This window comes from Petaurus breviceps, unplaced genomic scaffold (genome assembly GCF_028583685.1).
Source record: "Petaurus breviceps papuanus isolate PSGF00001 unplaced genomic scaffold, PetGlider_PUasm1.0 91023, whole genome shotgun sequence".
Classification (NCBI taxonomy): Eukaryota; Metazoa; Chordata; class Mammalia; order Diprotodontia; family Petauridae; genus Petaurus; species Petaurus breviceps.
In genome coordinates, this window is record NW_027187398.1 from 5,766,132 (window position 1) to 5,781,102 (window position 14,971).

Sequence of the window (14,971 nt, forward strand, 5' to 3'; positions counted from 1 at the left end):
AAATCGACTAATAGTCTAAGGTACATGTCAGACTATACCCAACTTTCTCCTCTATTTTTATTATAGTCTCTAAAACAGAATGGTCACTTCCCCCCAAATTTCCCATTATTTTTATTTCAGCAATTAATTGTTTCTTGTTCATATCTGTAACAAAAATCTCCACATTTAAAAGGTTAAATTACCATTAAGGCAAGCTAATAAAGTTAGCTGATCAGTCCATATTTACAGTATCGTATATAGCACTTGACTCCATTTTTAAGGGAAGGTATTGACAAACCTATTGGCATTCTTAGGAGAGCACTCAAAATGATAAGAAGATAATTGGCTAAATGGGGATCAGCTGTAAGAGCTGGGGATGTATATACAGGAGAAAAGATTTAGAACCCCATTTAGATGATAGATTAAATGGCTTCTGAAGTCCCTTCCAACTAAGAAACCTGTGACTCTGATATTCCAGTTACTCTTAGGTATATTGTCAGACATATCCTTCTTTTATAGGAGGTCTTAAGAGGCCAAGTCTGAACAGTGCACATCACACAGAACTCTCCCTCTACATTGTGGAATTGGCATATCCCTTTGCCCACCCTTACCCACATCTTGGTCTGAGAGAGAACTAGCACACTGGATCAGAATCCCAAAGTATCTCAACAAGATAGAGCATTGGGATTAGTCTAATAAAGTGAAATCCAGTAGGAATAAATAGGAAGTCTTGCACTCTGGTACAAAAAATCAACTCCACAAATAAAAAAATGGAAGTGGTATGGATGGGTAGCAGTTGGATCTTAGTGGACTGCAAGCTTAATATGAGCCAGCAGTGTGATGTGGCAGTCAGAAAAATTAATTCAATTTTGAGCTGTAAGAGGATGGGAATAAATACTGGAACTATTGGACATCCTGTCTGTCCTTGACAGAGTGTTGCATTGTGTTCAGGTATAGGTACCATTACTTAAGAAGGGCATTGCTAAGTTGGAGAATGTCCAGGGAAGGTCAATTAGGATGATGAAGGGCCTTGAGTTCATGACTTCTGATCATTTGAATAAATTGAGCATTTTTAGCCTAGAAAAAATAAGACTCAAGGAGGGGCATGATAGCTATGCTGAAATATTTGAAGGGTTCTCAAGTGGAAGAGGGGTAGACTTGGGTTGTTTGGCCTCAGGAGTCAGAACATAGAACAATGGATGGAAGGTGTGAAGAGCCAAATTTAGGCTTAATGTTAGGAAAAATTTCCTAAGGAACAGAGCTATCTAAAAATGGAATGGGCTGTCTTGAGCAGTGTGACTTCCCTCTCTTTGGAGATTTTCCAGCAGAGGATGGGTAACTTCTGTTTTGTTATGTTATAGTAAGGATTCCTTTATGTATGGGATAGACTAGGTGTCCATTGAGGTCTCTAGCTCTCAGATTCCATGATTCTGTCCTTTTCTTGTTTGTCCTTCATTCTCAAAGAGGATCATGACATCAGGAAGATGATGCCATGACTTGCCAGCGAATTGGATTTAAGTGAAGGAAGAGTGTACAAGGTCAGCAGCTTCACTTTTTCCTCTGGAGCCATCTGGATCCAGTGGCAAGATACAGATTAGCACGACTGGAGATGGCTCCCCCTTCTTTTGTAGAGGCCACCAGAGAGATACTCTTCCATCTCTTAGAGGCACACTTTTACACAATCCATCTTTTCTCACTGACAATCAAATGATTGATACTGAAGACTCTTGAAGATGAACCCTAGACTTCCACACAATATCTCCCTTCTGGGATCCATGCAGAGACGGGAAGCCCCAGCCTTCACCCTTAGCATAGCACTCATGCCACCTTCACTAACCAGAATCACCAACTGACTTCCTCTAAATTACCTGAATTCCTTCCTCCTGGCCCACAACCATTTGAGAATTCCTATACAAACCTATGGGCCATTGTTTATACTTAGGATTTCTCTAATTAGCAGCAAGGATTCTCCTTGAGGCTTACAACATATCCCTGAGGGATAATTAACAGCAAATCTTTAATAATCAATTGCATTGTCTTTGGTACACAGATACAGCCTCCTTTATATATTTGGCAATGGGGATTAAGTGGCTTGCCCCGGGTCACACAGCTACTAAGTGTAAGAGTCCTTATTTGAACTCAGGTCCTCCTGACTGGAGGACTGCTGATCCTCTATCCACTGAACCACTTAGGCTCCCTCAGATGCAGGTTTTTTGAACTTTATCAAAGACTGGTCAGCTAGATGGAGCAGTAAATAAAATGCCAGGTCTGGAGTCAGGAAGACTTGAGTTCAAATCTGGATCCAGACACTTACTAGCTATATGATCCTGGGCAAGTCACTTTACCCTGTTTGCCTCAGTTTCCTCTTCTGTAAAATGAATTGGAGAAGGAAAAGGCAAACCACTCCAGAATCTTTGTCAAGAAAACCTCAAATGGGGTTACAAAGAGTTGGATACAACTCAAAATGACAGAACAATAACAGCAACAACAAAAGATTGGAAAGGAGACAAACATCTATCCCAAGCTTCAGAATAAGTAGGTCTCCCTAGTTGTGGAACTTGAAAATCTTGAGTGCTTGTTCCATTGAGAGAGTGCTAATGACAATAGTTGATATTTGTATAACCTTTAAGGTAGTCAAGGTGTTCTACATAGATTATTAGTATCTCCTTTCTGTAGATAAGGAAACAGAGGCTGAGAGAGACCAGGTGATTTGCCTAGGGTTCTCTTGAGAGTGTCCACAAACTTGCCAATGTCTTCCCTAAAAAAATGGAGTCAAGAACTGAACTCTGTAAATGGCACCTGACCAGTCAAAACTTTCTTAGCTTGCTTTAGTGATAACTTATTCTTTTAACATGTGGAAGAAGCAACAAAAGGAATTCCTTACAACAAGAGGTTGCTGCAACATTACAGATGTGGGCAAGAAAGAACTGATTGCTGAATAGAAATGATGGGAAATTTTGGAGAAAATGACCATTCTTTTAGACATTATAATGGAGATGGAGAAGAAAACTGGAGATAATCTGATTTGTAGGTTTCTGAAGTGTGATTCAAACCTAGGTCTTTCTGTTTCCAGGCCCAGCACTTGATCCATGACACCACACTCTTTTCTCATTATATCTCATTCCCTCCTATCTTTAGAATGGGGTTATAGAGCCAGCACCCCCCAAGAGTCCATGGTGCCAGATGACAGGACCCAATCAAGACAGTCATCTGCCGCCTTTGAGGTCTCAGATCTCTAAAAAGCTCTGATAGAATTCCCAGTAGCCTATATTCCCCACCCTAGCTACACAACATTTGGAGTGACCAGCTATGGAAACTGACACCTCTGCCCCCCCACAGGTGCCTTGGTTAGTCATCACAGGATCCTGGAGGCTGAGGGCCCTAATCAACTGGTTCTTCCCATATCCTGGAACAGGCAAACTCTCAATTGCTGGTCCCTTTATTCCTGTGATTCAGGTTGCCTTTTGCTAAGGCAGAAAATCCCTTTTCTTTACTTCTTTCTTTCATATTCTCCTCTTTATTCACCTCAGCCCTATGCCTCCAGAAGTAAAACCTTCCTTAGCTCTCCCATTCCATTATGCCCACTGGAGCATACACTCTATTGTCCCCCCCCCCCCGGGTAATTTAATCATTTAATTAATAAGACCAGCATGTTATTAATAAAAGGATGGTCATTTGGCACTCTCTCTTAGACCAAAGACAACCATAACAGCAGGCTCACAGTTTATATATCCGTCAAAGAGTAGATGTTCTATGAGGGGCTGAGAGTGATATCATGCCACCCTTGGACAGAGAAACTATCTACTCAGGCCACTCCCAGCCTTGGGTTATCTAGACAAAAGGATCAGTCTCCACCTAAACTTGAGCAGATTGTAGTGGACTTCCCCACCTTAGATTAAATTCCTTGTGAGGATCATCTTTTCTATTGTTAATACATCCCCCTTCACCTGGCTCTCTTTCCTTCACATTAAAAAAAAAAAACAAACTTTATAATTAAAAAAATATTTTCTAACTCAAAGGATTTTGTTTCATCCTGAAGATAGAGCACCCTTTCTGGCACCTTCTTTCATGCCCTCTGACAAGAGGAATCTCTGCCTCACTGACACTTCTGGGTGGCCCCTTTAACACCACTGCTCAGCATCCTGTCTTCCTCTGAATTTCACTCCATCGACCTATAAAATTAAATGTATCCCAAGTGTTACTCCAGCATTCCAAGTCATCCTACCTCCTTTATCAAGGTTAGTATATGGCTCATTGTATTCTTCTCAGGGGCAGCTAGGTGGTACAGTGGATAGAGGGCTGGCCCTGGAGTCAGGAAGACCTGAGTTCAAATACAGCCTCAGACACTATTGTGTGATCCTGGGCAAGTCACTTCACCCTGTTTACCTCAGTTTCCTCATCTGTAAAAATAAACTGGAGAAGGAAATATCAAGACCAGTATAATATCTCTGGCAAGAAAATCCCAAATGCGGTCATGAAGAATAGGACATGACTAAACAACTTCTCAACCACAATATCTTTCCCAATCCTTGAAGACCTTAATACAAACATAAATGTCTCCTTGAAGATACTAGCATCCAAGCATATGAAATCCTTCAACTTCCATGAAATACCTGTTACTTAATCCATTTCAGCCACCCAGATGGATGACCACACTATTAATCTCATCCACGTTGGTGATTGTGGTATCACAATGATGCAGAACTCTCTAAATCCTCCTGATCACAACCTCCTGTCACCCCATTTCTATTTCCTCCTCACTCTTCCTAAGTCTATTGTTCATACTCACAATGACCAATAATTCCCCCACTACTACCTGTTCTCCAAGTACAATACCCCTTCACGATCTTCCCTTCACAGCCCAGACTTAAGAGTTATACTAGTACGACACCACACCTTTCTTTTCCCCTGGATCACATTTCCTCCACCCCCTTCTCCCAATACCAATTACTCTTTGTCAAACTCCAACCCTGGATTACCCTCTTCACCCACACAAGCCTTCTTCACCCCTACTTATATAATCCTCTATTCTGCTGAAAAAGACCACATTATTGTTTTGATTGAATCTACTGTAATTATGTTACTTGATTTCAACAGGTCCCTCACTCTATTCATCAGTCAATTTATTCTTCCATTATTGACTCTCTATTTCACTTTCTAAAGTGTCTATTCCCAACTCTCTTTTCCTTCCTCAAACCCTCCCCCACCCCTCCAAGTATACCTGGCTCAGCAGAGGATTTCTCTTCCTATTTTACTGAGAAAGTAGGAGTAACTTCCTCTTTTTGCTCTATCCCAAAGAACAAAACCTCTCTATGTTGTTTCCCATTCTCTCTCACCTTTGTTCCTTTCTCTGAGGAAGAATGGGGTCTTAGAAAGGGAGAGACAGACAGACAGACAGAGACAGAGAGAGAAAGAGGGAGAGACAGAGAGAGAGAAAGGGAGAGAGAGAGAGAAGGAGGAAGGGGGAGGTGAAGAGCCTACTATGTGCCAATCATTGTTCTAGGTACTTGAGATACCATGTCAAAAACAAATGCTGCCCTCAAGACATTTAAATTTTCACAGGGAAGCCTATACACATATATGTGTATGTGCATATATACATATATGTATAAGTAAAAAAGATTCAACACACAATAATAGAAGAGAGGCTAGCATATGGGGGGGCAAGAAGGACTTCAAGTAGAAAATGACACTTAACCTTATTCAAAATCAGAAGTAGTAAAATATCTGCAAGTAGAGTAAGTATCACAACACATGAGATCAGGGATATTCTGAAGTGATTTGTAGCCCTTGAAAATCTTACTGAAAGGACCAGGTAAGGTGTGGACATGCAGTAGGGAGGAGGTTTACTGAGGCCAATAAAATATCTGAGAATATAATTAATAAAGAATGATCATAAGTAGATGGGAATAGCAAAAAAGGGAATAGCAAAAAAAGCCCCAGCTGAGAAGTCTACAAGACTAATTCAGTGGGTCCCATGTCCAACTCCACCAGGCCTATTCCTCATTTGATAATAAAATGACTAACTGTCCTTTCTTCTCCAGGTACAACCACTTTTCATCTTCCCTTTCCTGTGTTTCTACACATTCTGGGAAAACTGTTTACTTTTACACACATAGTGCTCAGGAAGGAATTTTATTCAATATGCCAGACTAAGGGGTGCTGGCCTCCTGGAAAAAGGGAGACAATGTCTATACTTCAGAAGGTTTGGATCTTCCTGTTCCCCACATTAAATTCTTGAAACTAACCCAAGGGAGCTTTGCCCTTAGTTCCCCCATTGGATAATGGCAAGGTGGGAGAAGGGGAAAAAAGTGGAGATTAGGTGACAGTGACATGACTGTCAGATATCTGGTGCCAAAGAAATGTTAACTGAGTGGTTTTCCTCAAAAATACTGAACAGACAGGTAAGTGAGAAAGGTTAAGGTGATTCACAGCTGGGCAGGGAAAGAATGAAAAGAATAAGGCCAAGACCATTTCGTTTCCTTGACATAAGGAGGAGAAACTACATAAAAGCCTGATAGCATACCCAGGATTCAACAACAGACTTGAGTACCTTGAGAAGCTGCCTTTCTCTGAGCTCCAGGTAAGCCTCTTTACTCTGAATCTCTTCTTAAAAACCTACTATGCAGAACATGCTAGAATCATAGAGTTTCATTACAGAGATGATTAATTTTGATGTCCAGAGGGGAAATGACTTGTCCAAAGTCACCCATCAAAGGCAGAATTAGAATTTAGATAGCTTCACTTATGACCAGAAATTTTTAAGCATCATTGACCATGTTCTCTGTTGTAAAAAAATACAAAATAGACAGCTTTGCCTTATCTGACATGGAATCCATTTAGAGTATTTCATAGAATCTTGGAATGACAAGACTGGAAGACACTTTGAAGGTCATACACGTATATCAGATACCTTTGATATTACATCTATTTATACATACACGTGGGTGACTTCACATATATGTGTCTGTTTACATAAACTATACATACATGTTTGTGTATATACATATAATACACATGTTTCAGCATTTGTGCCAAAATAGCAGGTGCTTAATACATTTTTGTCAACCTGGAGCCACAATAGCCAGCTTTGAGTGTATAATGGCTTGTCCCATGGAAGGGGGTTCAGACGTGTTTGCTTTAGTCCCAGAGAACAGAACCAGTGGTTATGTGGAGGTTGCAAAGAGGCAGATTTAGGCTTGATGTAAAGGAAAAAAATAGCAGTTATATTTATCATAAAGTGAAGTGGTCTGCCAGTGGACTTGGGGACACCCTCTCAGCAACTATCTTCAGTCAAGGAATGAATGATCACTTAAAAAAGTGTAATATAGTTATTGTTCATCTGTGTCTGATTCTTCATGAACCCATTTGGTTTTTTCTTGGCAAAGATATGGTAGTGGCTCGCCACTTCCTTTTTGAGATGAGAAAACTGAGGCAAACAGGGTTAAGTAACTTCCCCAGGGTTACACAGCTAATAAGCATCTGAGGCTGAATTTGAATTGAGGTTCTCCTGACTCCAGGCCCAGCACTTTGTCCACTTTACCACCTAACTGCCCTAAGCATGCTGGAGAAGGGATTGTTCTTCAGGCAAGGCTATGACTGGGCAGTGTCTGAAGTTCCTATGGAATGCTGAGATTCTGTTATCTTGAGCTAACCTAAAGTCAAATCCTTTTGTTTTGCACATGAGGAAAGGAAGAAGTATCCAGAAAGTTAAATTACTTGCTCAAGGTCACATATCTGGTTAATAGTAGAAATTGTGTTTGAACAGAGGCTTCTGGAATCTTAAAGCTTTTTTACGCCCTTCCCCCCCAATACATTACCCACCTAAAACATTATAAAAACTCATTTGAGTATTCAAAACAGAATGATCATCTAGAAATATAGTATTCAATATGTAACTTTTAATGCTGTTTCTGACATATTTTGTTTCCAAATGATCTTCCAATTGTTTTAAAAACATCTGAGAAACATGCCCTTTGAACGTGTGACATAATACCTTAGTTTCCTCATATGTAACATGAAGGGGTTGGATGTGGTCATCTTTAATGGTTTTTCCTACTTTAGATCCAAAGACCTGAGGAGGACATGGAGAAAGAAAGAAACAGAGTAAGAGATTGATTGAAATCTCGAGTGCGGGAGAGAGAAAGAAGGGGGTAGAGCCTGGAGAGATGCAGAAACAAAGAAGTGAATCTGACACTGGTACTGGGATTCTTAGGAGGAATTCTGCTTGAACATGAGCAAGATTAGGAGAGGAGAGAACCCGGAGAATCAAGGGAAACCAATGACTATCATCTTGCTTTCTGAGTTAGGTTCTGAGCATATTTCATTATGAAAGAGAGATGGGCAAGAAGAACAAGAAGGAAGAGAGGGAGAATCCTGGATATGTTCATGAAGTCACACTTCACTAGCAGGGGGCCTGGCTATTCCTCATTTGATAATAAAATGACTAACTCTCCTTTCTTCTCCAGGTACAACCACATCACACAACCATGTCTTACCATCAGCAGAAGCAGCCCAATATCATACCTCCTCAGCTTCAGCAGCAGCAAGTGAAACAACCCTGCCAACCACCTCCCCAGGAGCCATACCATCCCAAGGCCCCAGAACCAGGCACCACCAAGTTACCACAGCCATGCTACACTGAGGTACCAGTGCCAAGCAATCCTAAGGTCCCAGGATCAGGCACCACCAACTTGCCACAGCCATGCTACACTGAGGTCTCAGTACCAAGCAATCCTAAGGTTCCAGGACCAAGTACCACCAAGTTGCCACAGCCAGGCTACCCTGAGGTCCCAGTGCCAGGCACCACCAAGGTTCCAGGGTCCTATCCCAACATGGTTACTCCATCTATTGCTCAAGACAAGTACCCACAGGTCCCCAAGACCAAACAGAAGTAAGATGACCCAAGATCTCATCCTCACCTTCCATGGAACAAACTTCTGAATGCTGAAACTCCCTTGTCACCTGCTGCCTAACCTAAATGCCTCTGCCATACCCCTTGGTGTTTCTGAGCCTATAACTCATTTGCGTAACAAATTAGCGAAGGTCTCTCTACCTTTATTTGTTCCCTGAAAACATTCAGCATCGAGTCTTGTCCCTATTCTGAGATTCCTAAGCAGCTGGATCAGGCTAGCTGTCCGAACCTCAGCTGTTAGGACTCCATTCAGGATAAATTTAGGAGCAACTGAATCCTCTTCTCTCTGGTCCAATTAAAATCACTTTCCATCTTACTTTCACATGTGTATTTGTGTCCTTGATTGCACCCTGAGTGACTCAAACCAGAATCTTCCCTCTTTTGTTTCCTTCTCAGGGGGGCAAAAGGGTGTGGCAATGGAGTGGGTTGAGAGGTTTAGAAAATAAATCTGACTCAGGAGCTCTGATCAGGGAGGGGCTGGGTAGAGGAGGGTGGAGGGGATAGGGTGCCTGAGCCTGGCACAAGCTTTAGGCTGAGCTGGCACTATGTTGGGCACTCAGCAGGTATTGAGCCAACTTTAAATTGGGTAATTATGAAATGCCACTCTCCTTCTATGACTGCTCAGCACCTGACTTTATTTCTGGGTCCAACTCATTCTTAGAATCCATATGGTACTGCTACCACTAAGAGCTAAGCCCAACACTTGGCCTACTGGTATAGTGAAAGGATCATTAATCCCTAGCCCTGGATCTGAATATTGATTTTTCTACTTACTTGGGCAAGTTATGCAAGCTTTCTGAGCTTCTTTCTCATGCACAAAACTGCTAAATGGAGTGTGTGCGTGTGTGCATGTGTGTGTGAGTGTATGTGATAAAGGAACTCTATAAATGTGAAGTATTATTATCATTTTTTTGTTAGGCAAATTTTCATTCACTATGAGGAGAATCGAGTCTATATATCCCTATTCTCTCCTCTATCCATACCCATGCAATTATAGAGTTAAATGATCATTTTAGGCAGGGGTGTGCTAGAACCAGTCAAAGCAGCTTGTGAGAGCTGATTGTTAAAATTTCAGTGTGAGCATTTACACCCTGGAAATTGGCCATCTCTATAGACCATGGCTTGATTTATTGTTTTATTAATTGCCCAGACTTAAGAAAGTAATAGAGAAAATGTTAATAATGAAGATTCAAGCTAAAAGTGTGTCCTATGTTTTTGGAGAGCTGGTTGCTGAACAGTTACCAAATACACCTTCTCATTTGATAGATAAATAAATTGAGACTCAGAGAGGGGAACTAAGTTTTCTGTGGTGGTAGAACATGCTTCTTTGACAGTCAAGAGTATACTTTCCATTACAGCACACTGTCCCTTTATGCCCATTGTTCAGCCAGTTCCTCCTTTTAATGCATTATAGGACTGATTTTTCTTTTGGTCAGCACCTTGTACTGATTGCCTACTGTGTGCAGAGCCCTGCACCTGCCATTACTAAAAAAGGAGGAGACATTGTGGAGGGTATGCCTGTTCTGTGGGATCCCTACAGCCTGACTGCAGAGACTGGGCACCTCCTTCAACAAAGTGGGAAAAGACTCAATTCAAAAACAGCTTGAAGTAAACCCAGAACCTGGGCACAAAGCACAACATGCAAGTAAAGAAGATGAAGTTCAAGAAAGGGTGGAAAGGAGAAGGTATTCCATGTGACGCAAATATCCTTTTTAAGAAAAAAATGATGATAGGAGTGTTCGAGAGATGAGCAACAGATTTCTAGGATATGCTAAGGATTACCTAGAAATGACATCAGTGAGAGTATAAGTAGAGTTAGGAAGGATTGTTTGATAAACAATTGGGTATATTAAATCTGCAATTAGAGATTCAAGCCCAACTTATGCCCCTTACCAGCTGAATGACTGGGTAAATTGCTTTCCCTAGCAATGATTTCTAAGCACCTTTTATATGTTAGGCACTATAGCAGGTGATAGAAAATATGATGGTAACCACTAGGTGTCATTCATAACCACCCACCCTACCTTGTTCAGCAAAAAATGATCTGACCCTGGAGTGTGCCATGCTCATGCTAACATTTGTGTGTATGCATCCCACTGGACAGAAACACTGAAGGAGTCCCGGTTTTCTATGGTTCTCAGTTTCTTTCTCTCTCTCTCTTTCCTCCTCCTCCTCCTCTTTCTCCTCCGATTTGCAGCATCAATATGTTATCTAGGATGTGAGGACATGTGCATCTACCTAACCAGGAATCAGCTCTGAGCTCCCATCTACTGCTTATCTCTGAACAAGATATCTTTTAAAGCCCTAGTCACATGACCTTGATGTAATTCCACAGTTGACATGCCACAGAACAGACAGGTACTCAGCATTTTCTCCTTGCACAGGAACAGTAGAAATAATGAAGGATATATATTTAAAACAGATGTGGAGCAACTGCTTACCCATAACCTCTCTCAAACCTCAGACTCTAAATGCGATCACGCCAAATCCAGTAGATCTAGGAAATGCATGCTTTGAGTATGTGGAGTTCCCTGCAGCTGCTACCCTGGAGTGGTTAAAGAAATGAGGACACTACAAGTCAGTTTCCACTCAATGTTCTACTCATATTTTCAGTGAGGTTAGTCTTTTGGTGGCAATGCAGAAATTCTGACCTGGGACTTGTGGCTCTGATACTTGGAGTGTGAAACTCAGGAGACAGCATGAAGTAGGACTTGTGAAGGCCAGTGTTTTTCTTGGACTTAGTTCTTGTCCTTGACTTCCATTAAAACTCCATAGAAGATCTCTCCAATGGACTGGGGGTCTTCTTCTTATGTCTTTTTACATTTCTTGGTTACCAAAACAACACGTAGGCTGTCCACTTCTCACTCTTATTCCATGACCAACCTTTCTCCTTTCCCTATCATTTTTTGGTACAAGAGAGGGTCAGCACAGGGTCCTACCAACCAAACATGTGCCAGGCAGGACTTGTAGATATGGGATCAGTACCTGCAATCTATCCTAAATCTCCTTAGGAAGATGATATTCCCCAAATGAGATCTTTGCTGTCATAATTGGACTCCCATGATTCCATTATCTCCTCTCTCTTATTCCCTGCTCCAGCTAGAGAACCCTAGGTTTATCTGCATTGTCCATGGCACTTAAATCCCCCTTCCTGTGGGCACTCTGTTTTTATTCTTTTAGCCAGGCAATGCCTTTCCAGTTTCTCTATATTAGGAGGTGATAGCGCATAGTGGATTTAACCAATCTCCTTCCATTCTAGGTATACTCTTTTCTAATTTATCATGTTACTCCCTTGGGATTTGAAAGACATGACTCCTCATGGCACTGGGTAGTATTTCTCCCACACTACTCAGAGTTCCTGGATGACCTGATAGCAGACAACTGTATTCGGCCATCCCAACACCTGAGGAATCTTATCCTCTTCCACACTTGCCCATTTTCAAAACCAAAATGTCATCCTGATGGGTCCTGTTGGCTATGCCAATTGTTCTGAGCCAGGTCTGGTGATTGATAGCAATGAGAATTTGGAGCCAAAGTATTGTTCACATGTATGTTGCTTTTAAGTTTGTGTTTACTTAAACTATTTTTTTAAATTGGTTTACTAAACCAATGATTTTAATGGATAACTAGTATCTAAAAACCAGTAAAACAACTAGCAAGGGTACATGGTCATAAAATAAAGCTTCCCCTTTCTTCTTATCCTCCCATTAATGATAGGTCACGACCTCTGGATAACAGCAAACTATGTGAAGCTGGGATTCTATCAAGTCAGAGAAGTCATTCTTGTGGTTCAGCAGAAATGATTTCCCACTGGCTGATTTGGCCTCACCTCATTAAGGAGGACTTGTCCATTAGTGTAAAGTGAGCACACATCAGCACCCACCTGCCTGTCTGACTGTTTTGCCTTCTGAAAATCTAGCTCAGAGGTTCCAAACTTATTTGGCCTACTACTCCCTTAAAAAAAAATTACTCAGTATCTTCCTGAAAATCTACTTTTCTTAACTCTTTAACTGTTTTTTAAAAAAAATTTCCATCATTTCGAAAATATAATTTAAAAATAACATCTAAAATTTAATAATTTATTATAAATTTGTGGTTTTTCTGCATTGAAATTTTGATGATGCAGTATTGTGTCATGTAACCGTATAGTATTGTATTATAAACAAGTCATTGTATCCACATGTTGCTGCTGATATGTGCTGGACTTCCCCACAATGCGTGACATGCTCGCCTGCCAACACTTATTTCCGAAGACCTGTCAGTGGGCTTTATCCCTGATGGGTTATAACTTGCATTTTGTGTGTTTACTTAGAAAATAATGTAACCACTACGATTTTAACTCTGTTACATCACAGATGAAACGTGAAATGAAAACGTGATTTTTGAAAATTTTCTTATCTCTTCTCCTTTCCTTATACTTCCACCACCCCCTTATTTTTATTCAATGCCCCCCAATTGCACCTGAGGCAACTATAGCCCCGCCCCCCCAATCTTTCCAGTGTCCCCAGGGGGCAGTATTGCCCACTTTGGGAACCTATGGCCTAGCTTAATTATATCTATACCAAGGTTCTGGCAAGGTGGTGGGGGGTGGGGCATAGTGTAGCCTATTAAAGAGGTACAACATATTGAATAGAGGACACTTTATTTCATTCCCCCTCACACACAAACATACAGAAAGCACACAGAATACTCACAACAAACAACTTCCCATTAGAAGGGAAATGGATTTGAAGTATCCAGTAGGCAATCCTTTGATTTTTGTAGGAAATCCCTCCCTCCCCTCTCTTTTCCTTAGAATCTCTCCTACACTTGAAGTATCACTTCCTGGGTTTAGATTTCCCAAGAAGGTGAACAGTAAACACACTTGGCAATTGCTAGATGGGTTAGCTCCCTTCCTATCAAAAGGAGATGGTCCAAATTATTCAAGGTAATAGGGGGAGTTTTAGTGTGTAGGGAGAGGGAAGGTCTTGATCCCTGGCAATCCTAGGGAGGGAAGTCAAAAGATCAGGACCTTCTTCTACCTCAGGCAATGGCTTTAGTCCTTATCCATAGAAGTCAAAGTGGAGTGTTTGTGGGAACCTCTTATTTTTCCAAGAAGTGTGATCCTCAGTAACTCCCCTAATCTTTTTAATCCTCTTGCTACTGATCTGATTCATACTGAACCCAGGCTCCCATTCAGTTTCTCTCCCTTTGGGGCTTAGTGCAGAAATGGAAAATGCCAGCTTCGAACTCTGGCCATCCAGAAGGCAGAATCACCACCACCTAGGCCTCCTCACTTTCTCTTTCCTGGACAAAAGCTCACTCTCTCCACTCTAGATTAACTCAAACCCTTGGGCCCAAGGAGGCCCCAAGTTGTAGAACATTAAACAATCTTTACTTTACCTAGGACTTCAACACTAGAAACAGTAAGTCAAGTAACATTTATTAAGAGTTATCAAAAGTCTTGCTAAATATGAATGGGAGATAATTAACAATTAACTTGAAACCTTTGGTCTCCATAGACTCTGGCATGCAGTAAAAACCCTATTTAAACTAACAAAGAATGGCAAATAGACTTTTGTTAGTAAAGGGTGTGAATGGAAAAAGGCATTCCTTTTCACCTGAGATCCAGAGCTTCAGGGAGCCAGAACAGGGCACAGGGCCCGTTCTTTAATAATAATTGCATTTATACAGCACTTTAAACGTATTATCACTTTTGATTTTAGCAATTACTCTATGAGCTAGATGCTTACTATTATGACTAGGTTAGTAGATAGAGCCCTGAGTCTAGAGTCAGGAAGACCTGAGTTCAAATCACGTCTAAGATACTTACTAGCTATGTGGCAGTGGGTAAGTCACTTAACCTCAATTTTCTCATCTGCAAAATGAAAATCATAATAGCTTTTATCTCTGGGGGTTGTGGTGAGGATCAAATTGGATCAATTTTACAAAGTGCTTTACAAATACTGTTTCAAGAACCCTGTGAAGTAGTTGCTATTATGAGTTCCATTTGTAGAGCTAAGAAAACTGAGGGGTCAGAAATTAAGTGACCTGCTATGGGTCAGAGAGGTAGTGAGTGTTTCAGACTGGATTTGAACT

General features: G+C 41.1%; 1 protein-coding gene and 1 pseudogene across 1 annotated transcript; one reads left to right on the forward strand and one right to left on the reverse strand.

The window, feature by feature from the left end:
• LOC138153746 (heat shock cognate 71 kDa protein pseudogene) overlaps positions 1–14,971 on the reverse strand; it is a 572,612-nt pseudogene that overhangs the window by 408,921 nt on the left and 148,720 nt on the right.
• Positions 6,433–8,883, forward strand: LOC138153798 (cornifin-like). Its single transcript, XM_069078213.1, has 2 exons — positions 6,433–6,562; positions 8,448–8,883. Exon 2 carries the CDS (start codon positions 8,469–8,471, stop codon positions 8,874–8,876), a length of 408 nt encoding a protein of 135 aa, XP_068934314.1. The 5' UTR covers positions 6,433–6,562; positions 8,448–8,468; the 3' UTR covers positions 8,877–8,883.

Excerpts from the sequence above, each read along its gene's own strand:
- LOC138153798 (XM_069078213.1), top strand. The coding sequence starts at position 8,469 with ATGTCTTACCATCAGCAGAAGCAGCCCAATATCATACCTCCTCAGCTT.